At 36.0% G+C, this 27,120-nt stretch overlaps 1 protein-coding gene across 4 annotated transcripts in view; it reads right to left on the reverse strand.

Moving 5' to 3' along the window:
• prkcz (protein kinase C, zeta) overlaps positions 1 to 27,120 on the reverse strand; it is a 96,581-nt gene that overhangs the window by 5,208 nt on the left and 64,253 nt on the right. For all 4 annotated transcript variants that reach the window (XM_052564094.1, XM_052564093.1, XM_052564096.1 and 1 more), the window contains 10 exons: positions 25,448 to 25,506; positions 25,087 to 25,275; positions 20,596 to 20,693; positions 20,276 to 20,362; positions 14,964 to 15,099; positions 14,769 to 14,856; positions 14,449 to 14,568; positions 12,406 to 12,485; positions 11,075 to 11,164; positions 2,585 to 2,700 (listed from right to left, as the gene is read on the reverse strand). In XM_052564094.1, coding sequence (XP_052420054.1) covers positions 2,585 to 2,700; positions 11,075 to 11,164; positions 12,406 to 12,485; positions 14,449 to 14,568; positions 14,769 to 14,856; positions 14,964 to 15,099; positions 20,276 to 20,362; positions 20,596 to 20,693; positions 25,087 to 25,275; positions 25,448 to 25,506 — 1,063 coding nt within the window. The remainder of the gene's footprint in view (positions 1 to 2,584; positions 2,701 to 11,074; positions 11,165 to 12,405; positions 12,486 to 14,448; positions 14,569 to 14,768; positions 14,857 to 14,963; positions 15,100 to 20,275; positions 20,363 to 20,595; positions 20,694 to 25,086; positions 25,276 to 25,447; positions 25,507 to 27,120) is intronic.

A 27,120-nucleotide genomic window follows, 5' to 3' on the forward strand; every position in this document is an offset into this window, starting at 1 on the left:
CAAAAAGCAAGCAAGCTTTGGTACAATGTTAACATTTTTAAAGTCCACCTATAACACATCTAACACTACCAGCATTTCCTTTCCTTTCAAGATTAGTAATGCAAACATTTGTTATGAAAGGGAATGGCTTTAATTGAAAGGTATGTGTAGAAAATATACTTATTATGGGCCAATAAAAAACACTAGAAAAAGTTGTCGGGAAGATTTATCAAAAATGCAGTAATATTCGGAAATAGTACTACAATTTAAAGTAACCTTTTCATTTGAATATATTTTAAAATGTTATTTATTCCTGTGATGGCAAAGCTAAATTTTCAGCAGCCATTACTCCAGTCTTCACATGATCCTTCAGAAATCCTTCTGATATGTTGATTTTGTGTTTAAAACATTAGTGCTTTTTTATATTTTTGTGGAACATTTGTTCAAAACAACAGCATTATTTGAAAAAGAAATATTTTGTGACATTTTCAATGTTTTCGAACGATCTTACTGACCTTAAACTTCTGACCGGTAGCGTACTTTGTGTAAAACAAAGCTAGATAGTAATGCATTGGGAATCCAAGTTCCTTTATAAGCTGTTTGTGTGAGCATGTAAAAAAAAAGGGAATCGTGTCTCTAGTCGCAATGGATTCCAGTTCATCCTTTTCCGCTGCGCTCTGAGACACATCCCACTCTGGACGCACTTTCCTTTAATCCAAAAGACTAAATCTCTTACAAGGAAGGATTTCACCCCCCACCCTCTTTTTTCGTCTGCCAGATCAGTCAAACAAAAAAGGCTTCCATCACTTCCTCCCCCTCCTCCTCTCCTCCACCGTGTGGGACGTCAGGCTTTTCCAGAGCTCGCTCTGCTTTTGAAGTGTCTGGCTGTTGCGTTCCTTTGAAGCCTGCTTGGAAAATCTCGTATTGAACTAAGAACCCGCCGTGGCTCTATAGATTACTGTCTGTCAGTTCATCTGACTGCAGCCCACTTGCGTTCTGCTAATTATGAGTGACAGGTTTACCGACATATTGACTTCAATTGGCTTAAAGACTGCAATGATTGTATTTCTCAACAGTTAGTGTTCATAGTTCAGTGAAGTGCATCTTGAGTTTCTCGTGGAGAGTGAAAATAGCAAATCACCTCAAGATACTGGATGACCTCATTCGTAAATTTGAATTAAGGTAGAAAACAGGATGCAGAATTGCATCAAACTTGAATTTGAATTTAAGGAAGTATAATTATAACGTATTGAAACTCACATGGATGGATGGACGGAAAAGTAGAATGGATGGAACGAAAGAATGATAAAATGACAGAACGACAGACAGACAGACAGACAGACAGACAGACAGACAGACAGATAGATAGACAGATATAGAATGATAGACAGATCCAATCCAGTTCGACTGAATGGAATTGTACATTTTAAATGCTTATTTCTCAGATTTTGCCGATAACGAAATGCATTTCAGTCATGGTACCAAATCACACCGTTAATCAAAGATACCGTCCTCTTTCGGAGCTGCATTTTTGGAGCTCCATTTAATGTAAATTGAAAACAGGAATTCTTTTTTAGAAGCTTAAGGATTGCCTGTCTCTAAGGATCAAATCAGAATAACAAATTCAGCCGGAATATAAAAGTCATTGTGAAGACTGGAGTCCCTCTCCAGAGCAATGCACCTCTACAGAACAATACGTCTCAAAGCCCGGCATGATTGTTCTCCACACAGAATGACTGGAATGTCCGAAGAATCTCTTGAGAGAAATGGGTGCGAGACCTCAACAACTGACCCAAATGTATTCAATCCTCCGCCATCAAATAAATGCACATTTTCTGCATTGAGTTGACTAGCTCTCTTATTTTAGCACTTGTGTTAATCACTGCGGTATTCAAAAGGACCGAGTTTATGAATGAGCGAGCAAAGAAAAGACTTGAATGCATAAAAGCCCCCCTAGAAACTCACTTCACACTGATTAAAGCCAGTTTCCACATGAATCTCTGGGTTTTAATGCCTCTCGGCATCAGGTTTTCACCGTTTAAGAGCTGTTCTTTGTCCTCCCTTTCAATGCGGCCCTTTTCGGTGCACCTCATACTGTAAAGCAATCAGAAACTCCAGAGGGGATGTTTCCATATGACATCACCACCTCTTGACGATAGCCTCCAGATGGGTAAATCATTTCACTTCATCTCGCTCTCGCTTCTGAAGGGGAATCTTAGACGTAAACCTCACCACCCTGACCAGGAGAATCAAGCTGAGTGGAAACCCCCGTTATTAAACGCCTAAATCTTCAGCTGGTGCAGTCATGTTACTTTGAAGTCGTTAAATTATTACATAATCGCTCTCGAGATGGATTCCGCAGAAGTGACGACTGACTTTAATTTCAATTTAAACACTTGGAAGATGTTACAGTGTGCAAGGAGATGCCAGTTTGTCTTTTCATAATTCAAATCTGGACACATTTTACCAAGCACCACGAGACAAGTCGTATTAGCGGTTTTTAGCAACTGATCAGGTCGTTGGAAAACAGGTGGAGTGATTCTTTCGTCAGAGATCTTTACTGATCATCTGTGGTAATGAAAGGATCACATTTCTCAATACTTACTCGTCGTCTGGTGTTAGCTGCACGGGTTCGTTGGTGAACTGCGTGTCAAAGTTATCTAAACCGTAGTCGTCTGTGATCTGAGGTTTGAACGGTGGCGTCACCTGCTTCTGTTCCAGCTAGAGGAGAAAGTGAGAAAATGACTTATTAGAATGCAATCCATTCCAACATTATAATATTAAGAACCCTGATCTATCTGACGAACTTCTATGCTCTTTATAAGCTCTACACTGCAGAGTTCAACAACATTCTTAAAAGCAAAGATTCTGGCATCTATAGTTCCATGAAGAGCCTTTAACATGGAACATTTCCACTGTGGAGAAATGTTCTTTAGATTTTTTATATGTTCTTCACACTAAGAAAATCTGTTCGCTGAAAGGTTCTGTGGGAAACCAAAAATGGTTATTCTATGGCATCACTGTGAAAACCTCCTTTTGGAACCTTTTGTTTTTATGAGTGAATAGGAATAGCATTGGCAAAATGTTGAAAAACTAGGGAAAGAAAAATGTTGCCATCTAGGGCAAGTAAAAACTGAACCACTGGCCTGATGGAGCCAAAAGAAATAAAACATTTTTGTTGAGCTTTTATATAAGACTTTTTACACAGCTTTCTACCTGAACTAAAACCTCAGAAGTGACTGAAGCCAGCGACAAAAATAGCAATCAATGCAGCTGATTAAAATTACAATTTATTTCAACAGATTCTATCATTATCATGTTGCTAAGCTAACCACATGGTACCCTCTATGCATGACTCCTTTCAAATTTAGCTTTGGTAACCACTGCAATTTCCTGTGCAGCACGAAATTAAGGATAGAGGAAGTTTCTCAGAGGAAACTCAGAGGCATTAAAAACACTCTGAAATTAACCGAAAAAGGGCGAATGGCCCTTGTGTGAGGGACACTTTAGTTTGTTTGTGTTGAGAACTATTTAAAATTGCTTTTAATAAAAGATAATAAAGTAGAGAGGGACAAGGAAACAATTAACGGAGTGCAGAAAGAAGAAAGCAAGAGACATTATATTTTTTAGGTTTGATGTTAAGCACTTGTCAGAATGGACAGATTCTGTGGACGTCAACACTACAGGTCAGATGAGGTTTGTTTTCACGTTAGGACTCTTTTTGCCTCTCTAACGTTCTCAGTGTGTTTTGAGGACATGATCCTGCTGTGTTCCACTCCACGCCGATCTGCACAAACTGGAACAGATGGCCTCCCTTCTCTCCTTTCACTACTATCTCACTCTCTCTATTTAGTCTAATTCATGAGTCCAGCTTAATGTCTCTTGTGTTGGTCTGTCAAAAGGCTTTTACATTTATTAAAGAAACTCTGAGTGGTTTTTGTGCAAATCTCACTGATATTTGGTGGCAAATGTTCTGGGTGTTTTTTATGTGTTTCTATGCAGTTTCTCAGCCATTGCTATGTGGATGATAGTGTGGCCAAAGTCAAAAGAACCTGCTAGGTTTCCATTTCCCCTTCTGTTCCCTTTTCTCTTATTTTCCAAATCAGTTTTTAGTGTATACACTACATTTCAAAACTCAGATTTTTATGTCATTTTTTACTTTTATTCAACAAGGATGCATTAAATTGATCAAAATTGACAGTAAAGACAATTACAGTGTACTTTCAATAAATTTATGTGCTGTATTGTTGACAAAATGTATTATGGTTTACAAAAATACTAAATATTAAGCAGCATAAGTGATTTTAACATCAATAAGAAATGTTTCTTGAGCACCCAATCAGCATATTTGAATTTCAGATTTTTTTAAGGGTCATGTGACCCTGAAAAACAGCATAATTGGCTGTTAAAAATTCTGCTTTGGAATAAAATAACATTTTAAACATATTGCAATAGCCTAGATAAGTTATTTTAAATCATAATAATATTTAACAATATTACTGTTTTTACTGTATTTTTGATCAAATAACAACAGCCTTGGTAAGCATAAGAGAAAATCTTACCGACCCCAAACTTCTAAACGGTAGTGAACGTCATCCTACTCTATCCCAAGAGCCAAACACCTTTGCATATGCAGAGTAATGGCAAAACAAAAGCGGAGAGAGACATAACAGAGAGAGTTAAAGACGACACACAGGGGAAAAAAGAGATGTTAATTGGTGCCCAGCCACCATGTGTGCATGTTTTTTATTCCCGAGGCCATTGACTCCAGAGAGCCAGGCATGACGCAGTTGGCTGCAACCTGCCTGGTGGAACATGCTAATGCTCGTCTCTGTAGCAGAAAACCAATTACACACACACACCCATCCAGATGCACAGAGACTCTTCACGCTGATGTGTGGGAGTGGATTATTCCCACACAGCTCCTTCGCTAGTTCTCGCTTCCCGCCGCTCTCTGAGTCTCTCTGTCGGGGTCTGGCATCATCCTCTCAGTGACTAAATGATCATAAACTCACTAGTAATTTGCTAGGATGACACGGGGCTGATTGCAGTGGGATCTATGGCTCCCTTTACACCTGGCATTAATGTATTATTGGTGATTGCATCACAGATGTATAGCGATTGATCACAGTAAATGCACATTGGAAATGCATGTGACCTTATTGGATTTGTAATGTAAATGCTAATCTGCCCTGACTGTGGATCAGGTCAACAGATGCAGATATTAATACCAGTCATACAAACGCAGGACCAATGTCTCTTAAAGGTATAGACCACCTAAAAATTTTAAATCTGTTTTTTCCAGATCTGTATTTGTGTATCTGTGATCAGTACTGACCCCCCCCCCCCACCCGTATACAAAAATTTAAATATTTTGAAAAAGGTTTTGCCCATACAATATTCATTAATTCATAAATACTTCTGTGAAAAAAACAATATTTGGAACGACATGAGGTTCAGTATATATTGGCAGAATTTAAAGGGGTCATATGATGCGATTAAAGATCTTTAAGATTACTTACAACAGACCAGCAACACATTTTATGTATGACCGTTTACGAACCTAGGACAGGAGGTTATTTTGACTTTGTTATGACAATCTGGTTCTTCTGAATCAGCTAGTGGAAGTATGTTTTGTTATCAGTTTAAGTATTTGCTATTGAATGTTCAAATGCAGAGTTCTGCATGTCGTGTGTGTGTGTGTGTGTGTGTGTGTGTGAGAGAGAGAGAGAGAGAGACAGGGTCACACAGTGGAGTCAGATGTCTTAACCGTCCGTGGCTTGTGTATTGCAAACACATACGAGCTTCATCACTGTGTCTGTCACAGCCCTTTCAGGCCTGAACTGATTGTAAAACTAATGAAATTATTAACTGTCTTTACATTAATTTTAAAAAGATGAAGCTTGCGATTATGGAAAGGGGCCGTTACATTTCCGACATGTGCTTGCGGTGATCAGCCAATCACAATGCACTGGGTCAGTTGGCCAATCAGAGCAGACTGCTCTTGTGGGAAGGAGGGACTTTGTAGAGAGGGGATGCGTTTGAGAGAGGCGGGGCATAGAGGACCTAAAATAATGTACAGTATTTGAAAAATAATTTGTTTTTTGAACATTAAAGCATGCCAACATATTCTATTACACCAAATACACCAAATAATGATCTTTAAAAAAAGCATCATATGACCCCTTTAAATATTTTGGGTGACCTATCACTAAAAGAGCATCTGTGGTCATGTGAAAGACATCTTTAATAAATAACATCATCTTTTTAATTCTCAAGTATGTTCCAGTAGAGAGCAAAAGAAAAACAGTGTTCGAACTAGCCTTCTCTCACACATACACAGATATCTGCCGTCACAGGAATGGATCATTATTATTAATACATTCATACAACTGCAGTGGCGAAGCTGGCTGAAATCAAAATCTCACAGGCGTGCACATTCATTGTCTGATCCCCATGAGAGCATGTCACGGCTGCTCTGACTGTGTTCCAGAATAAAAGAGAAAAGCAGGTTTCTTTCTATTCACCACTTTAAAAAAGCAAACCAAAGTTTGAATTACAATGATTCATTTAATTGAGCCAATTTGAATAAATTGCTTTTAAGACTTAATCTTTTAAGACCAAACAATGACTCTGATTTACAGTTGCGCCTTTCCATAAACATTAGAAAAGACACTGATTTAACTGCAGCTGTGGATAAGAAAAACAGGAAATTCACAAACAATAGGATTAGCTACACTGTTTTTTTTTTTCAAAGTTGTAAATAAAACAAGAATTACTGGAGTATGAAGTTTTTCTACTTCAAATCTACATGCTTAATTCAATGTGTTACTTATATATATTTACACATACATACACACACACACACACATAAATACACACACACACACACAAATACAAAACACTCTATAAATCTATTCACTTGATCTAAATATATTAAAAATTATTCATTTTTGATGCTACAAGTGAATCTATCCATAATTTATGACTATGCATACACTGAATTTATGAATTAATGAGAAAAGATTGTTGATTTAAAGATTTTAAGTGTTACAATATTATAAGTGTTTAAGATAGTGATTATTAGTGTGTTGTAAAGACAGTAAGGTAGTAATATATAAATATATATATATATAGGATCCACAATGAAGATGCAGTCATTCTTTTTTTCTAGAATCACAATTGCTCTGTTCTTCACACTAATCCAGAGACTACGAGGCATGAAGCATGTTAATGCGTTCATCATGCTCTCACGCAATCTCAATTAGCCCATGACGTCTTGAGTATTTTCTTCTCAAATCTATTGTTTTTCTTTGTATCGGTGTTTCTTTTAAAACATTTCAAGTGTTAAATCACACACTTTCAAAGTGGTCGCAGGCTTTTGGACCACATTATCCTGTTTATGCTGTCGAATGAGTTTCCAAATTCAAAATGCGAAGAAACATTAAGAGAGAAAATTGTTACCGATTCCTCCCCACTTGAGGATCTACATGCACCAGTTCCAAAACAAGCCTCTGGGGTCTCAGGACTGATCTCAGATGAGAACTTCCTGTGCAGCCTCCCCTGCTAAATCTGTCTTTACAAGCTGGCGTCACAGAGAGTGAGAGTTGTGCTGCGTCTCCCCTCCAGGGCCCACACTGCAGACGGTGTGAAGAGGATCTGTCTGAGCGGAGAGAAGCTTTTCCAACAGCCGTACCATTCTGTCTCTCTCCCACTCTCTCAGTCTACCCCCTGCTTTCTCATTCAGCTCGCTCTCTATCACTTTGTCTCTCACCGTCTCATGCACCTCACTCTTCTCATTCATCTCTCTCTCCTTTTCTCACTCTCTCCCACTTTGTCTCTCGCTGTCTAAAATCATTTCCCGCTCCTCTTTCAAGCCCTTCTCACTCTATCTTTTGCAATCTGCCTCACACTGTCAAAATCGGCCTCGCTCTCCCACTCTTTCACCCCCTCGGTCTCTCACTGTCTAAATCACAGTCCCTAAAGGAACACTGAAGCTTCTCTCATTTTTCCTATTTCCACCTTCTTCCTCTCTGCCGTAACATTTTCAAAATAGTCTCAACATGCTTCATAAAATATTTAGCTATAGGTTATACTCCAATGACAGGCACTTTTATGTCACCTTATTTTTATTGAGACTGAAAAAATGTGAACTTTTTTCTCTGCTTTTTATTTTACGAAGGTCACATTAAAACGATCAGGGAAAATTTACTTCATCCTTTGAAAAGTAGTTTAAAATAACTGTTTAAAAAAAAAAAAAAAAAAAGTATATATATATATATATATATATATATATATATATATATATATATATACAATACAAATATTTTCATTATTATAGAATTTATATTATATTAGTATAAATCATTAACATTAACAAAATTCTATAAAAATATTGCTTACTATTTTCTGTACGCAATAACTTTAAGTTGAATAAACAAACTTTCTTAATAAACAAATTTAAATAAACGGTTTATCTAAATTATTTAAATCAAATGAGTAATAATAATGACTGAACTTTAATAAAACTTTAATAATAAATATTTTAATAAATACTGTGATTTCAAACCTGTAAAAATGTAATTTTTACACAAAAGGATTGTTATTACTGCTGTCAACTGTCTTGGTTACAAAGAATAACCGTGTAAGTAAAGCATTTTAGGTATAAAATATGGCATGATAAAGAAAAAATTAAGATATGGAATATTTTATTGCTTGTCATATCCAATTATGCTGTGATTGTCAAACTGTGCATAAAAAAATATATAAAATATAGGATACATAAAATGCTAGCTATTAAAATTATCCTTAGCAAGACAAATTAATTGTGTTTTTTTTATTAAAACACAAAAATGTGATTTCTACAACAGAAGGTAAATCAAATAGATAACTTAAAATCTGTATGTTCAGAAAAATGACAAAATTTTTAATTTTCCTTTGATACATGCACATCTACTGCAGAACACTGGAAAACAGAGTGTGTTTTAATATAATATTTCAAGAAACACAAATGTGTATTAGTATTAGTATTAGTATGTTAAAGAAACTTCTTTGACATCTGGTAAAGGTGAAAGACAAATGAACACTCATCAGAGGCAGGTGCCAGACACACACGAGAACGATCAATAATCAAAATAAACATTTCTGAAATGGCAATTATAGCTTCTACTGAAAAGGACAAGCTGAAAGAAATATGCTGCAAAGAAACTCTTACAGAAGAACTGCAGCGAATATATCCACTTGAACTGTGTATATCAGGGTAGACGTAGGAATAGTTTAGACAGCCTACATGCTTTCTGTTGAGCATCAAATCAATGTCTTCATTCATTCATGAGCAATTAACAACAAGTGTAGCGCAACCCCGTTCATTAGAGGAGCTCAGGGGGTTGATTCCACGTATAGAACAGTGACTTTGTGTGTGTGTGTGTGTTTGCAAACTCATCCATTGCACTAGTAAAGTGGCGGAAAATCCCAGCAACTTGGTGCGTAAGTGACAGAGCTCTATAGCGTATAATTTCCTTTCCACGATGCTGACCTTCGTGGAAACACACGATGGACACGACCAGCCAACACTTACTGCAATTACAGCTAATAAAACACGACAGATCACAGCTGAACGCCTGGCTGAGGACTCAGTTATGTACAAGTCCAGAGCCTCTGAGGCAAGTATGAGATGATATTGTGGAAAAAAGGCTATTTTGCGATCTCTGCAGTTTTGAATCTTCTGCATGCTGGTTTCACACTCTCTACGCTGATTTCAAAGATAAGACAGATGTCAAATATCACAATGTAACACAGGTAGTGATATATCTTTCCTTCTATATTGTGATGTATGTACGAATAAAATAAATTATTTAAAGGAAGGAAAAGAAAATGAAAAAATTCTGAAAAGTAAAAAAAAAAAAAAAAAAAAATCATTGAATCATTCATTAATAACCTGCATTTAGAAAAAAAAGGTATGGCCTGTTTACATCGCAGACCTTTTTTAAAACAAAAAACTACATATTGTGTAACATTTGTGATCTATAATCTATAATAAAGTGACAAAAGTTTTTTGTGTTTTATCAACTGTTTTTTTTTTTTAAATCTGAACTACCCGAAACCCCTGCTGAGACATATTTAAAGGGTTCGTGGGTTTCAGGCCTTATTTAGATGGGTCAAGAGCCTCAAACCCCCAAATATGCAGCCTCAGCAGCTTCAGAATCAGCAATTCATTTACTTCTGTAACTTGAGATTTAGGCAGAACTTGATTTTAACCATTAAAAACAGACTCATGAAAAGTAAGCTTTACAGACAAGAATGGCTCCAAGTGTTAAAATATTACAAAGTCAAGCATTTCTTCTTTTTGGAATAACACTGCACATCACTTAATATCATTTTAACAAATTAAACAAGTGTAATATTCTTAAAAAGAAGCTGTGAAAGATTGAAATTGTAAAAAAGTAATTACCTGTTTTTTGCATAAATGTTTAAAGAACATAATCATTCTATAAACGACAGGAGTGTAAATTCTATGTAAATGTATAAATTCTCTTCGGAATTCAACAGGTGCAGATTCTGTGTGAGACTATATATGACAGTCTGACCAAAAGTCTATTAACTAAACTTCTTCCCTCATTTTCACCATTCTCTCGTTATCTCTCTGTCTACCTATCTATCTCTACCTCTCCACACTGCACCCAAAGTTTTCTTACACATACTAATACACTCATTACACACTCACACACACCGCTTTCTACAGCTCCTGAATATTGTATGCTCTCTCACTGACTTTCATGTTTCAGCATTGTGTGCATCATTTATACCAGACCAATTAACATCCCCCCTTAAACCTTGTGCCACTTCAGCAAAGGCTGAATCTCATTTGATATTCTCTTTCATTTCTGCAGCTGGTACGGAGGATAACGTCCAACTATCAATGGCCACACACTGCATCCTCTCTTCCCATAGTGTTCTTCATAAACAACTCTGAAAGAGCTGCTGTAATACTGGCTTAAATATATTTAAAAAAGGAGTATTCCAGATAATTGGCTGTGTTATAGATCTTTTATGCTTTCCATATATTAAAAAGTGACTAAAAGCCATGTTTGCCTACCTGGTCCCAGTCTATGCTTCTGAAGAACGTATGAGACTTGATGTCTGTGAATCCGCTCTGAACTTGGCATCCCAGCCTCTCTTTTGGGTCCTAAACAGAACACACACTCTATTAATAACACGTCTAACAGAAGCCAGATCTGGTGCAGAGAACATCAAAAACATGGAACCCATTCATTTCATGTCCTCTTTATTTCAGCAGAATGGAGTTTAACACATTCACTCTAGCATATGTTGCAGACATTATCTTGTGCCCTGAAACGTTAGATGAGGATTCAGGGGTCTGGAAGTTACTCGCTGAGTTGATCTACGCTCATTTAATCCCAATGAAGAGGGCTGATAACACTGATTACAGGCGGCTGTTGAGTTTGAAGAACCCCAGAGCTTCAATAAATGCAATTTGTCTCGACGATTAAAGGAAAACGCTTCATTATTCACAGATTTAATCAAGCCGTCACACACGGGCATGCGAAAAGAGGCTTGCACACACTCAAGAGATTGGTTTCATCTGGAGGATGATGACCCTCCTCATTATAGCACATATATTTGTTTAATCAGAGGCAAACTACGTGCACATTTATGGAGAGTTAAGACACTCATTTATAAACCTCAGTGTGCAAGGTTTCAGAGGACAAAGAATAAACTACGCATTACGTAAAGAATTATATATGATGTAATTGAAACAATCTGGGTTTGCTTATCACTAAATACAACTATTGTTATAAAACTTGTTATACAACAAAATACAACTCTTTTACAGTTGCTATTATAAAGGACTAAAATATAAATCTGAATAGGCAAAATAAAGAAACACTAAAACAACAAATGACTATTGTTATTGCTATACTTGACATTAGCTAATTTGACCTGCCTTTAGCCTGCAAAAACTAACTGCTGTGTAAATGACTGTGAATTATGTTTCCATGGTAATGACCACTTCTTTGATTAGTGCATTTCAATTCAGGGTTGTGGGCAGTAGAAAATCATTGAATTTTTTTTTTCCAAAGTTGAAATTCCCAGTCTTACATATGGTTATAATAGAAGCATGACATTGAAGAGGATAGGACTGTTTTGAAGTGTTTTTCAAAAACCCTTTTATTAAAGCACTTTACTGTACATTCAACCTATTGGGAATCCCTTAACCTTGGTATGCTACATGAACTACTACTTGATATACTGCAACAATAGTCTATACAACAGCTTTTTACTTCTTAACTCTTTACGGTGTCATTTTTGTCCACTTTTTCTTGTCTTCTTGTGTTTTGCAATAACACGACAGTTGTATCGCACTCTGCAGCGTTCATTCACGTACAAAGTACACCCTGTTCTCACCTTGTTCAGAAAGCCTTTCAGCACACTCGCAGCCTTAACAGACAATGACCTGGGAATCCGTATCGGCTTCTCCAAAATGACTGAAAGAGAAGACAGAAGATAAAAGCGTATGAGTCATTCTTGCAGAGTATGGTCGTCGTGTTGTGCGGCGGTGTTAGAGAGAGAGACAGGCTTTAACCCACACGCACGAAATCTCTCACTCATACGCCCACGCACTACAGACGCCTGAATAAACCCTTCAATATTCAATCAAAGACTCAAAAGATTCCTCCCCGCTCCGTGTTTATTTCTGTAAATTCATAAAATTCTGTTGCGGTGTTAAGTGGATTTAAAACACCCCACAAAAAGTAAAAAATGTGTCTTTTTAATACGTCTCATCCCTGCATTTTCGGATTTCTTTTACAGTTGCGCATCTCGGGCGACCATCCAGAAGCAAAGCCTGTTAAATTTCATCTCTCTCAAAGATAGAGTGCAGACGAGCGTTTATCTTTCCCCTCTCTGAATGCCACATCCCCTGTTTGTTTTCTTTTCCGAATGAAAAGCTAAAGGGATTTAGGTCTTGCTGGGGCTCTGCCCTGCTGCTGTGACGCGGTTTGGATGGCGGCCCGAAAGCGGCTAAAGTGTTGGCTCGGCGGTGGCAGCATCTGCCCTGCTCCTGGGTGGGCGGCGGAGCGCCGGCAGGGGGAGGCTGTGTAGGGCCGGGGGGAGGTTGGACTGGGACGACGCTGCAGCATATGGACGAACTGAGGTTTGGATTGGGGGGAACGGAGTTCCGGTTGTGGAGAGAGATCCAGGTTCATGTCGTGTGTGTCTGTATGGATGAGAGAGATCCAGGAGCATGCTGCCCTCTCTGCTGGAGCACCAGAGAACAGACAGGGAAGCAGATGACCACACAGTCTCTGCTCAGGAGATGGACTGGAGGTGAGGAAAGTGGGGATGAAAGAATGTCCCATAAAAGGAATGACTAAAAAAATGCCAGGTAGGGCTCACAAATGTTAAATTTTATATATATATATATATATATATATACATGCCACAGAACACTACAAAAATCTACACTACCGTTCAAAAGTTGTTGTTTGTTTGTTTGTTTTTGTAAATATATTAATGGTTCTATTAAGCAAAGATGCATTAAATTGATCAAAACGTGACAGTAAGACAATTTATTATGCTACAATTGTTTTTTTTTTACAATTACTTTCATCTTTTTGTTTTAGCAAACAATCTTTAAAAATTATCATTAAGCAACACAATTTTTTTTACATTAATTACAAGAAGAAACGATACTTGAGCATCAGATCAGCATATTATAAGGATTTCTGAAGGATTGAAGATTTGAGTAATGGCCGCTAAAAAAACCAGCTTTGTCATCACAGGAATAAAGTGCATTGTAAAATATGTCAATACATTAGTATTTATTATATTATTTATACTTTTTTTTTTAAACAGTTACTTTAAAATGTAATGATATTTCACAGTACTATTTACTGTACTTTTGATCAAATGAATGCAGCATGCAGAGACTTTTTTTTTAAATTAGATTTTATACAACATATCAAGAGTGTTATGTCCACAATAAACTATATACAATTCTAATAAGAGCACATATCTAAGTAATAATATCACTGCTTTAATACTTTGAATAGACAAATAATGCCATGAATTATTTTCATATAAAGGAATATTTAATTCATTCTAAGTAATTATAATGCAGGTGTGTTCTAAATGTAAAATGTAAATGTAATATTAATTATGATTTTTGTCAACAATGAAGATGAGATGAAAAAAAGATTTTTAATTAAACCGTTTAAATTAAATTACTCAGTTAATATTTTTAAAGTTGGAAATATATGGATTAATATATATCATTTAGAAACACTGCATCACTGTACAAAAATTGAGTATGTTCAAAATGAACACCCAACAAGTGCCAAATGCAAGTAAAAATTGGCTTTGGCAACCGAGTAAAACCCACAGTGGATAGTAACTTCATTAGGAACTTACATTAATAATACAGTTTCAGTTGAATTGACAAGAACTCACCCTGGAAGAGATATTCCTCTGTGTTCATATCAGGATTGTCAGTGATGATGTCGAAGGGAGACCGGCCTGCCATCATTTCAAACATGAGCACTCCCAGAGCCCACCAGTCTACACTGAACCCTGAGAGGGACAGAGACAGCAAAAATGCGTGTTCAATCTCTATCCGTGTGACTGACTTAATAAAAAATATATATTTTATCATACTTTCCGTAACTTTGATGACTTAGTCTTATTGGTTTTAAAATATAATTATATTAAACACTGGGCTCTGTTTAACTCGGGATTATACTGATAATGATTATTCATGCAGTCAAGCCTACCGTAATCCTCTCCCCTCAGGATCTCTGGGGCGATGTAGTTGGGCGTCCCACAGAATGTGCTGGTGGTGTCACCTGGTCTGATTCCCTCCTGAAACAATTCAAAAAATTTGTTATGAGTTCTACCCTGTGTTTAAAGTATGTTTTTACTTAAGCAGAGGTACGTCTAAGACGATTTCTTTTAGCAATAGGTTTTACCTTGCACATGCCATAGTCTGTAATTTTGATATGGCCATCCTGGTCTAGTAGTACATTGTCCAGTTTTAAATCCCGGTAAATGATACCCTTCTCATGCAGAAAATTAAGAGCGATGCAAATTTCAGCAGCATAAAATCTGCAGGGAACAGGAAAAAAGAAGTCATTGATAAGATTCATTATCAGACATACAGATGAATTGAGGAAATACACATTTAACACAAATACGATACCATTCAAACATTTAGGTTTTATTAAATAAGTCTCACCTAAGCTCTTTTTTTTAATCAAAAATACAGCAAAAAAATGTAATACTATGAAAAATTATCATTTAAAACAGCTTATCTATGTTAATATATTTACATTTATTTCTGTGATGGCAAATTAGTTTTCAGCAGCCACTAATCCAGTCTTTATGGTCACATCATCCTTCAGAAATCCTTCTTATATAAATGATTTGGTGCTCAAAAATATTTCCTATTATTTTCAATGTTAAAACAGTTGTGCTGGATAATGTTTAAAATGTACAGACATTTATTAGAAATATAAATATTTTATAAAATTTTAAATGTCTTTACTGTCACTTTTGATTAATTTTACATGTCCATGCAGAAAAAAAAAATTCTGAACAGGGGTTTATCTGCATTTTGTCAATCAATCAAAATCAAGAATTAAACTATTAAGGTACTGTATAATAATATGTCCTAACCATTAGTGATGTGACAAGTGTCCATTATGAGCAATTAGATGAAAATAGCATTGTACACTAACAAAAGCAGTGTAATGGAGTGATAGAAACGCATGGAGTGGAGTGACCCAATCAGAACCTTTTAAGTTTAGTGTGCAGTTCAGCAGAGTGGAATTGTGAACCAATTAGATTTCACAGTGGGCGGGGCTACTCAGTCCAATGCCGCAATCAAGGAAACCAAGCAACTGTCACTATGCTGAAAAGTCAATATATGTGAAAACAACACAGGGCATTAGATAAATATGTATATAAACATTTTTTCCTGAATTCCCCAAGTGGGAGCTGCGCTTCCAACTGTCAGCATTCGCCTGTCTAAAGTTAGAAAAAACAAAGATAAAAAGAAAGGTGTTCAAAGTATTAAAAATTATCTGTGACATTTCCGATCAGGTTTCACGTCTGTCACTCGGCAGTGTTCGCTTCATGTCGGCACGCAGCAAGGGCTCCTGAGACCTTTAGGAGCAACTCATGAATATTTAGGCTCATTAGTCGTAATTACCATGCATATTTGCATATGTGTGGTGTACAGGACGCATATTGATGGGGCTGGTCGGGGTGCGCTTGACTCACCTAATTAGCCCGTGTTTGATCTCAGTTTATCGGACGTGTGAAAGGGGGCATTACAGAAGCGCTCTGATCAGTCGCTGTAAGAGGGTTCATCATCTATCAGACCGTCCTGCCTCATAGACAGAGTAATATAGCCTAAAAGAAGTGTATGAGATCTGCATTCAAATAAAGGTGTGGATTTGGTGAAACATTATGATGGACGATTTTAAGTTAATAAAACTACCCAGATGAGTCATAATTTTTGAAGACTGGCATCTGCACAGGTGTCAGAACAAATGCCATAAACGTCGCCTAATACTTGCGCTCACTAGTAGCAACACTAATTTTTGATTTATGTAAAAATAAATAAAATTTACAAAACGTGACCATTCAATTGATTAAATGTGGCAGTAACCATTTTATAATGTAACAAAACATTTCTATTTCATATAAATGCTTTTTTTTCTCTTTCTATTCATCAAAGAATCCTAAACAAAATAAACCTTTACTTTGTTTTCATAAAAGTATTCAGCAGCACAACTGTTTTCAACACTGATAATAATAAGAACAGCAAAACAGCATATTACAATGATTTCTGAAGATAGTGCGACACAAAAGATTGTAGTCATGATTATGAAGTAATGATGCTGAAAATTCAGGTTTGCATCACTGCATCACTTAAATATATTAAAATAGAAAACAGTTAGTGCTGTCATGATTAATCGCATCCGAAATAAAAGTTTGTGTTTACATAATATTTATGTGTGTAATGTGTATATTTAAATGTACATTTACATTACATTTAGTCATTTAGCAGACACTTTTATCCAAAGCGACTTACAAATGAGGACAATGGAAGCAATCAAAATCAACAAAAGAGCACTGATATACATGTACTTTAAAAGTCTCAGTTAGCTTAATGTAGTACACATAGAAAGTTTTTTTTTATTATATAATAAATAAAAAGAAAACAGATAGAATAGAAAAAGAATAGAGCAAGATAGTGTTAGATGCCTTTTTGACTTTGTTACATGTACAATAAATAGAAAGAAAATAAACAGATAGGACACAAAAAGAATAGAGAAGCTAGTGTTAGTGTTATTAAAGAAAATAAGCAGTTAGAAAATGAATAGAGTGCAAGTCTTAAAGGAGCAAGTTTTTTTTAGAGAATAGAATTAGAATAGAGAGTGCTAGAGTTAGAGGGTCAAGTAAAGATAGAAGAGATGTGTTTTTAGCTGATTGTTAAAGATGGCTAAGGATTGAGCTGCTCTGGTTGAGTTGGGGAGGTCATTCCACCAGGAGGGAACATTTAATTTGAAAGTCTCTTTGAAATGGCACAATCAAGTGACGTACACTTGCAGAATGAAAGCTTCCAGAGGGCACATAAGTCTGGAGTAATGAATTTAGGTAAAGGGGTGCAGAGCAGGGGCGGATCTCCGGGGTGGCATAGGGTAGCAAATGCCACCCTAAAAGAAAGCCTTGCTACCCCTGCTGCCACCGCAGTCGGCAGCAACAAATTAAAAGTTATGGCCAATTTAAACTTTTACGAGCACGAATATCCAATGTCTGACTGCAGTGAATGAGCCAGCACGAGAGGACGACAGAGCTACAAGAAACTGATTTGTTTGGAAAACTTTCTGAGCGAGCGTGCGCGACGCAAGGGAACCAGGAGTCGCGAGGAGACACAGGAGGAAAGAGGTAAAAATGGATTATCTGTCTGTCAAGAAACAAAGCTTCAATGAAAGCACAGACTTTGTGATGATAAATAACTAACGTTACAGTGGTGTAGCTAAGTGATACGTTACCCACTTTAAAAAAGCGTGAGGATACAAAACAACTTAGTTTTGTGTCAGAACTTTCACACTTTCATTCATAAATTCACCCCATCTGTGTTTAAGAAGCGAAATGGATTGAATCGCGGAATTCAGTCACAAATGGAACTTGCTGTCTAAAGCAGATCGTCACGGAATTCGGCCATGTTTGAAAGAATAAATTAAAAGTAGTGCTGTACATTGAATCAAATCTCAATATGGACTTGTGTCTGTGAATATCAATGGTGTTGTTCTACACGTCTCTGGGAATGACCGCTCAATTGTGCTCTACTACACACACACACACACACACACTGAAGCATGCGTGGTGTTTTCAGCTAATAGCTAAACACCTAATAGCTAATAATAATAATACAAACACAGAATATAAACACAGAAACTCGGTCTACAACCCACCCCTACAAATGTCTACAACCCACCAAAATAAAAGTTTGGTTTAATTCAAAGAAATTATGTAAGAAATTGCACAGTAAAATATTCTTTAAAAAAAAGATCTACTAAAACGTTATTTTAAACACAACACAAACACAAGTTTTCATAGATGTTTTAATTGAAACTTGCCAAAACTATAACACCATATTTTTCTAAAACAATTTCTAAAAGTACATTTGTATTTGTGCCTATAATGTTTATTTGTTTATTATTATTGTCAGATAATAAAACCTATGCCTCAGGGACCATATTCATATAACATCTAAATCTAAATGTATCTCTTGACTGGTTGAGTTAGAAGGTGATTAACACTAAACAGCAGAAAATCAGTTGAGTCTCCCCAGCTTAACATTTCATTGGCTGTTAATGTGTTTCTTATAATAAATTGACATGTGGATAACATTTAATCTTTCATAATGCTGTCAATTACATGTCGATGCATACTGTATGCATTAGTGAGTGTGGTGGTGCTTATCGGGTAACGCTCTGGGACAGTTGAGAATGAGGTGGGGGGATCACAGTATACTCACTACAAAAAACAAAGTTTAAAATGTGACACTGGTGTAAATCCTGCTGAATATGAAGCAGTGTTGTTGTTGTTATATATATATATATATGACTGTGACTAAATTCAGTATATAGACATCTGCCATAGGTTGCCACCCCTCAAAAATTCCTGCCCCCTTCTCGCCACCCCACCTTCTCCGCCCCTGGTGCAGAGCAAGTGGTGGTTTTGTACGCAAACATCAATGCCTTGAATTTTATGCAAGCAGCTATTGGTAACCAGTGCAAATTGATAAACAGAAGTGTGACGTGTGTTCTTTTCGCCTCATTAAAAATGAATCTTGCTGCCGTGTTCTGAATTAATTGTAAAGGTTTGATAGAACTGGCTGGAAGACCTGCCAAGAGAGCAATGCAATAGTGCAGCCTGGACAGAACAAGAGCTTGAACATAAGTACACATTCATAAAATGTATGTTATAAATAAATATATTTAATATAACATTCTTCTAAAATGTATACATGCATGTGTGTGCATTTATATATACATAATAAACATTAACAGCATACATATATAATGTAAACAAAAACTTATTTTGGATGCGATTATTCGCAATTAAGTGTTTGACAGCACTAAGTCATTGCTGTTAATAGTGTTCACCGTCTATCTGATTACATGTCATTAAATGACTGCATGATTTTTAATGTACATTCCTGCAACATGGAAACCAATTTAAGATAATCACCACTTATAAACTACTATATAATGTTGAAACTTTAATTTTCCGTAAAGCTGCTTTTCAATTATTTGCATTGTGAAAAAAACCACTATACAAATAAACTTAATTAATCAATTTGACAGCACTAGAAATAATATTTCACAATGCTGTTTTTTTTTTTTTTTTTTTTGCATTTTGCCCAGATGAACCGGTTTTAAAAAGTGAAACATTTCACAGACTCCTAATGTTTGAACAGCAGTGTTAATTTATTTATTTATTAACCATTAGGTTATATGGTGATTTGGAGTTTATTATGTGCATTTATGATTGTTTTTCCCCTGCTGTCTCAACCCATTTTTGGTGGGCTAGAAACCCACTAGTTAACTACTACTTCTGATCGCTTTGTTCCCTTCTCCTTCATCCACACATTCCATCCATCCAATCACCTATCAATCTATCCTATCTCACATAAAAAGATGGCTATTTTAAATGAGCTACCATATTAAAACTAAAAACTAAAAACCGTTTTATTTCTACGCACCTGGCATGTTCCTCTGGAAGCTTCCGCTGCTTCTGCATATGGAACATGAGATCTCCTCCATTCACATAGTCGATCACTAGGAACAGCCTAAACGCAGGGCAGGAGACACTCATTAAACCTATGTTCTCTTTAGTTTTGTTTCATATGTGCTGTATGTGAGAGATATAATGGCTACTTTCACATTTAGTCATGAAAAGAGACAACCTTGTTCCATCATTTAAAATCTGACTTTTCTGGTTTGCTTTTCTTGTGTTGAAGGTTTCTTATTTTGAATGTTTACTGAAAAGAGGTGTGCTGAATGAAATGCATTCTCCTCTCACCGGCTCTCTGTCTGAAAGCAAGAGTGAAGTCCCACCAAGAATGGATTGGTTGATGCTTGTTCAAAAACGTGTTTCTCTGTCTGGACCCAGTCAATGTCCTACACCAGAAAAAAAAAACAAAAAGAGAGAGAGACGTTTGACTCATGAATAATGAACTGCAAAGAACCATGGCAGCAAGATGTTGCAGTGCTTTCTAAGAACTAGAGGAGAGGACATGAAGTTTCACCACCTCTACTGGGGGACTATTTAGGACAAAAACAAAAACAAGCCTGTGTTTTCTGAGAAAAAACGGATCTATTGATTGTTTAACAGTGAAAAACACTTGGCACTATTGCATGCTGTCACTCTGGGGAGTCAAATCTCGGAATTAAAAATGTTTTAAATAAGAAAAGCACCTTTCTCTTCTTCTTTAAAAAGACATGTACAGTGCAGAAAGGAACAGAGAAAAGAGAAACAGACATGTAAATAAATCACAAAATCAGTCAGTAAATGTATATAATGTACAGCATCTTTCAAATTAACACCTAACACTTTTTTTTTTAATCTGTCAGAAGTTTTAATTTTATAAACAGTGCAGACAGGATGTTACAAACCATCTGTATTGAGAATGTCTCTGGGTGTGAAGACACGGGCCAGAGATGTGTTGATAAAGTCAAGTATTTCCGTTCTGTCAACACTTTAACATTAAGCAACACTTATAAGCAGCTCAAAGAATTAAAGAGAATGTCTCTTACCCAAGAACTAAAGCTGAAAAATGACAATGAACATCTTTTTGGAGGCTAAGGGTGAAATGACAGATCTCAGCCCAAGCGAGCACACTTGTTTTTCTATCATGTCTGGAACTTTCCATTAGTGAATATTGTTTTTAAATCGAGCTAATGATGATTTCTATCATCTGACCTTAGGCTTGACACTTACAGAAACCTTTATGGGTTTTACGATTTTAATTAATTTATTAAGTTGTTTTCCTCATGGGACATTCAGCTCCATGCAGGCAAAACCTGACCCACACACACACACACACACACACACACACAGACACAGACATTGATTTCCAAAATCAGAGCAATTGAATTTCCTGGAAGAGTAGAAAGCAGATTAAAGAAAATCAGTCTCAGCATAAAGAAATGAAGAGAAACAGATTATTTATTTTTTATATTATTTTCTCTCTTCCTACAATTATCTATGTTTCTTTCCTTCCTAGTTGTCCTCCTCTACCAATGGAATACTCAATCATTCTGCTAGAAGCCAAACATTTTTGTCCTGTCTAATAACAGTTACTTGCTGACCTCAAACATCTAACATATGCGTCCCGTATTTAGAATGAAAGAGAATGTGTCATTATACTATCGGTGAGATACTATTCATTTTAAATGGAATTAGTTTTTACTTCTATATTACCCGGTTTCGTTTTATTTTAATTAAAGTTTTAGTAACTCTGTTTTGTTTTTAAAATTTGTATTATTATTTTTAAGATTTTCATTAAGTAAAAATTCAATTTCAGCTTCAATTATTTTAATACATCAGGTTAACCTAAATTTAAAAAAAAAAGAGAAATGTTGTCTTTAAAACAAGCTGAAATAAAATGTTTCTTTTTTTATATTTTATTTCAAGAAACTTTTTGTTTTAGTTAACTATAATAAACCTGACTGTAGTAGACAAAAAACATGGGCATTTATTAATTCATCATCGGGATCTGAAGCTAAAATGAATATGAATAAAAATAAAGGGAAAGTGTATGTTTTAGGTGCTTTTACTAGTCAGCATTTCTTTTAAGTTTTCCAGAATAACTTTTAACCACTTTAACACTCTGCAGCTTATTCATACCCAAATCGCTCTCTCAATGCATATGAGGTGCATAAATGATTATATAATAATCAGGCAAGATTATAATTTTTTTAAGTGTTGTCAAATTATTTTAGATGAACTATAATATATATATATATATATTTCTTAAATACAGCATGTCAAACTGCAATCCATTGCAATAAAAAGCCAAACTTAAGGCATAATTAAATTTTTAGGTCAATTAAACCTTAATGAGTGTGAATGGCGAGTGCACAACATACATACACAGAACACACATGTACAGTACAGTAAAACAGACGGAGAACACATTCCCTGAAGAAACGCCTGCTTTCCAGGAAGCCATTACATTGTTTGTGCTTATTCAGAGGTCAACTGCATGTCTCTGTCATTCTGGAAGGACCTCTGCTCTTCATGAGCTTCATTCATGTGTGTTAGCGGACAGCCATGTGGCTTTATGTTCCGGAGCCAAGTTTACAAAGAAAAAAGCTTTGACTGTACAGAGTTTATTTTGTGATGAATAGTTGTAGAGTTTAGTTGGTCTTTCTATTTGATGCCTGTTCACACATATCAGGTTTCCTTACTGAGAGTGAGAAGGGAAGAAAGACATACGGCTAATGCTACAGTGCATAGAAAATAAATTTTTATTTGATTTGATAACCAAAAGATAACACAATAATGACTTTTAAGGTTGTGTTAGTGCTTTATCATAAATTCAAATCTCACTGCAATAAATCAACTATGGCTCAAAGGTTTGGGGACTCATGCCAATGGCCATGGCTGCATTTATATAGTAAGAACTTTAATACTTTCTAATATTATTACAATTTAAAATAACTGTTTTAATACTTGCAAAGTTGAATTTTCAGCAGCCGTTCCTCCAGTCTTTAGCATCACATGATCCTTCAGAAATCATTCTAATATAATGATTAGGTGCTCAAGAAAACAGCTGTGATGCTTACATTTTTTACAGAAACTGTGATGCATTTTTTGAAGGATTCATTGATAAATATTAAAAAAATATATATTTTGTTTGAATTTATTTTAAATTGATTTGAAACAGAAAATTGTCTGTAACACCACAAATATCTTTACTGTCACTTTTCATCAATTGAATGTGTCCTTGCTTAATATAAGTATCAATTTATTGAATTGAATTTGTATTAAATATCTGGTCCTTGGAAGGTCTTAAATTTGAGAAAATAAAACCTTAGAAGAACAACCACACTTGACATATTGCACCATATCATTATTTAAAAAAAAAAAAGTGTGACAAAGTTAGGATACCCCTGTACCGTTAACAGGAAATAAGAGGATAAGTAACAGTCCCGCACTGCTACTGAGATATCTTTGATTAACTGATCATCAACAAGTGTGAGCAGCTCTGTAAAAGCAGAAGTTTTGGCAGTTTGCTGGTCTGGAGCCTTCAGGTGTGTGTTAACACAATCTCAATGAGGCAAGTCATCAGCAATGATCTTAGAGAAGCAATTGTTGCTGCCATCAGTCTGGAAAGAGTATTACGGCTATTCCCAATAATTCTACAGTGAGGAAGTTTATTCACAAGTGGAGGACATTCGAAAGAGACCCCAATCCAGTGGGCATCCCAGCAAATTCAGAAAATGCTGTGGCGAGGAAAGCTCAATAAACTGGTGCAATGTTTTAAAAAAAAGAGTTAGCAGAAATTCCTCCAGAACAATGTGAGGGACTGATAAAGTCAAACAGAAAATTATTACTTCAAGTTATTGCTGCCAAAAGTGGACCTACAGGCAACTGATTCATAGGATGTCTAACTCTGTCACTCGTGGCTCTTCCATCTTGGCATCATGGCATTCATAACGACAAAGTGTGATGTTGTTCATCTGAGGTTTTATATTCCAAATTTTAATACCTGCCAAGGACTAGATATGATCCAGAATACCAAGGAATTCAATAGGCTGGCCTAAGTTTCACATGGCTGTATGTGTAAATATTCTTCAGTTCTTTCAGTTTTTCCAAGGGAGATTATTAAGCAAGAACCTAAAAATAAAAAAATAAAAATCTTTACTTTGACAGTTTGAATGTGGGTGCAGTGGGTAACAGTTTTTAAAACAGACTGACGCATGAAAATGATGTTGTGACAAAGTGAGTAATTTAACTCCCATGACCCTTTTCTCCTAAAAAACAGTCTGTGTATTCTGCATCTACACTTACATCTATCAACTGGCCATCGCTCTCCGAAATGATTCATTTATTTCTATTATTATCTGCAGATGTTTGTCTTTTTTCCGATGGTTGTTGTTTTTCTCTGATGCCATGCTCAGGAAAACATTAATATAAATGATTTCGGGCTTCATTTGGCTCCTAAAAATGATATGAGGACACAAGAGAAATGGAAAAATATAGAATGCCAGGGCAAAGAGTTTGCTCAACTGTGACCAAAGTGTCCTCGTCTTTCTGAGGCTTTAGCGATTGAAAAGGAGCACAATCCCACAGCACCATCTACAGGTGACTATCACACTCACGCTTCCAAACTATAATCCGCTTTCTGTATTTTCACAGATCTATAAGGCTGCAACACATACACTACGTTTTCAGCCACACAAACAAACAACTGGCATCAAAGCAAACAAAATGCATGCAATATCATCTCCCATCTCATTTTTGTCTTATCTGACAAGCATTATCACCATGACAGCAGTCTGTTACCTCATCGTCATGGACCAGCTCTTTCTTCACCACCTTCATGGCGTAAATCTGTTCGTTCTTCTTGAGTCGGACCAGCAGCACCTTGGCGTAACTGCCCCTCCCGATGACCCGGATCAGGTCAAAGTCCCCCAGACCGAGCCCCTGGGAGATCTGAATCCCCTCGATACCGTCCACCACTGCCTTCAGATCCTGCGTGAAACCATTTATATCAAACACACTAAGAAAGGTGCATGGATACAGTGAGATTTCATGTTACATTTGTTCCTGACTTCCTGTACAAACTGTATGGATATTAAGAATGCAACTAAGAGCATTTGTCCACGATTATTATTCAATGAGAACCTGTGGATCTGCATCTTACCTCTGCGTCATCTTCAGCTTTCTCCACTTTCCGATTGTGTGCTAAAAAAGGGACTGGAACTGAGAGACAGAGGAAGAGAGTTTTTATTATTCATAATATATTTTATCCACAAATTCGAAGAGAGGATAGGAGAAAGTATTTTAACATTGAAATATTCACATTATTTAACAGAAGTTGTATAGAAATAAGTTTGTTTGATGTATCACCTGGAAAAATAATTATCAGCAATAATAATAAATAAAATATTAATTTAATTGTTAGGATGGGATAGGATTGGATAAATTATTTTAACACTGAAAAAATGAATTTGTCCATTTAGATGGTTAATTTCAATGCAACAGTTTTTATGAAAATATTCTCATGCACCACTCAGAAATAATAATAATTATAAAGAATAATAATAATAATAAAGGACAGGAGAATATATACATAACATTGAAAAAAAAAATACAATGCATCACTCAGAAATAGGGCTGTAGCTATCGAATATTTTAGTAATCGAGTATTCTACCAAAAATTCCATCGATTAATCGAGTAATCGGATAAAATGTGTTTTTGCTTAATTAAAGTGCAATATTAATTATGCGAGAGAAAATAAGACTCCTGGGGCTCTTAAAATGAACAAATAAGTTTCCTTTTTTAGAATTTTCTTTTTACTTTTTAAATGCATAAAATGCATTGCATACATCAAAAATAAACATTTAATTATTACCCATTGTTTCTCTGTCTGTACTCGTAATGTGAACAATGACAATAAAGTTGACAGATGAATTAAGTTCATTTAAGTGCCATTCAGTTGGGGTTTAAAATAAAGCATTTTCTGAGATGCACATTAAACATTAAACACATAAAACATTAAATTAATTTATCTTTTAATTATTAAAATTTAAGCAAACTTAACTTTTTGGTAAACAAAGGGGATTTACTATTAAAAATAAAACATGGAAGAAATGTTGTGTGATTAAACCTTTAAAAAAAACGGACTTTTATTTTGACGGGTCGACGTACCTTTACAGTTCTTTGTATTGTGATGTGACAACGGTCAAATGCTCATGAAGTGACTGTCAGTGCAGTTCTGGAGATGTTGTTCCATGTGTTCACATCCTTATTTAGTGAGACAGTACGCGCGCTTCAGTGTGTGTGATAAAGGAACTCGCGCTTCTGCTCCATTCATTAACAGAGACACGCAGAACATGCAGGATTCATATTTAAATAGACTGTTCCGGCTTAATATTTACAGATATTAGTCCATATTTGATTTGATGTAAGTGCAATGACCTATTTTTGATTAATTCATTCACAATTTGTCAAATTTCGTGCCATTCCGCATTAAACTGTTAAACTCCGTTTTTATGACTGGATTCCGCGATTCCCTCCGCGTTTTCTGCATCGCGGAAATCATATGGCCCTAGTTGTGGTATGCCAGCTCTATCTTGCAATGGACACACGCCACGACGTTCTCTTCACGTTTGCCCGCGCGCTCTAATCAAAACACTGCTGACTCCTTGCAGTATCTCGGATGCAGCGCTTGCGTCTCCTTCCACTTTGTGGGTGACGTAAACGCAATGTGTCACATTAAAAAATCATTGCGAAAGAACCTGACGTGAGATTTAAAATAAATTAAAAGAGGCTTCGAGGCAGAGGAATTTGCCTCGATGATTTTTTGTAATCGA

The sequence above is a fragment of the Carassius gibelio genome, chromosome B8 (assembly GCF_023724105.1).
Source record: "Carassius gibelio isolate Cgi1373 ecotype wild population from Czech Republic chromosome B8, carGib1.2-hapl.c, whole genome shotgun sequence".
Taxonomy (NCBI): Eukaryota; Metazoa; Chordata; class Actinopteri; order Cypriniformes; family Cyprinidae; genus Carassius; species Carassius gibelio.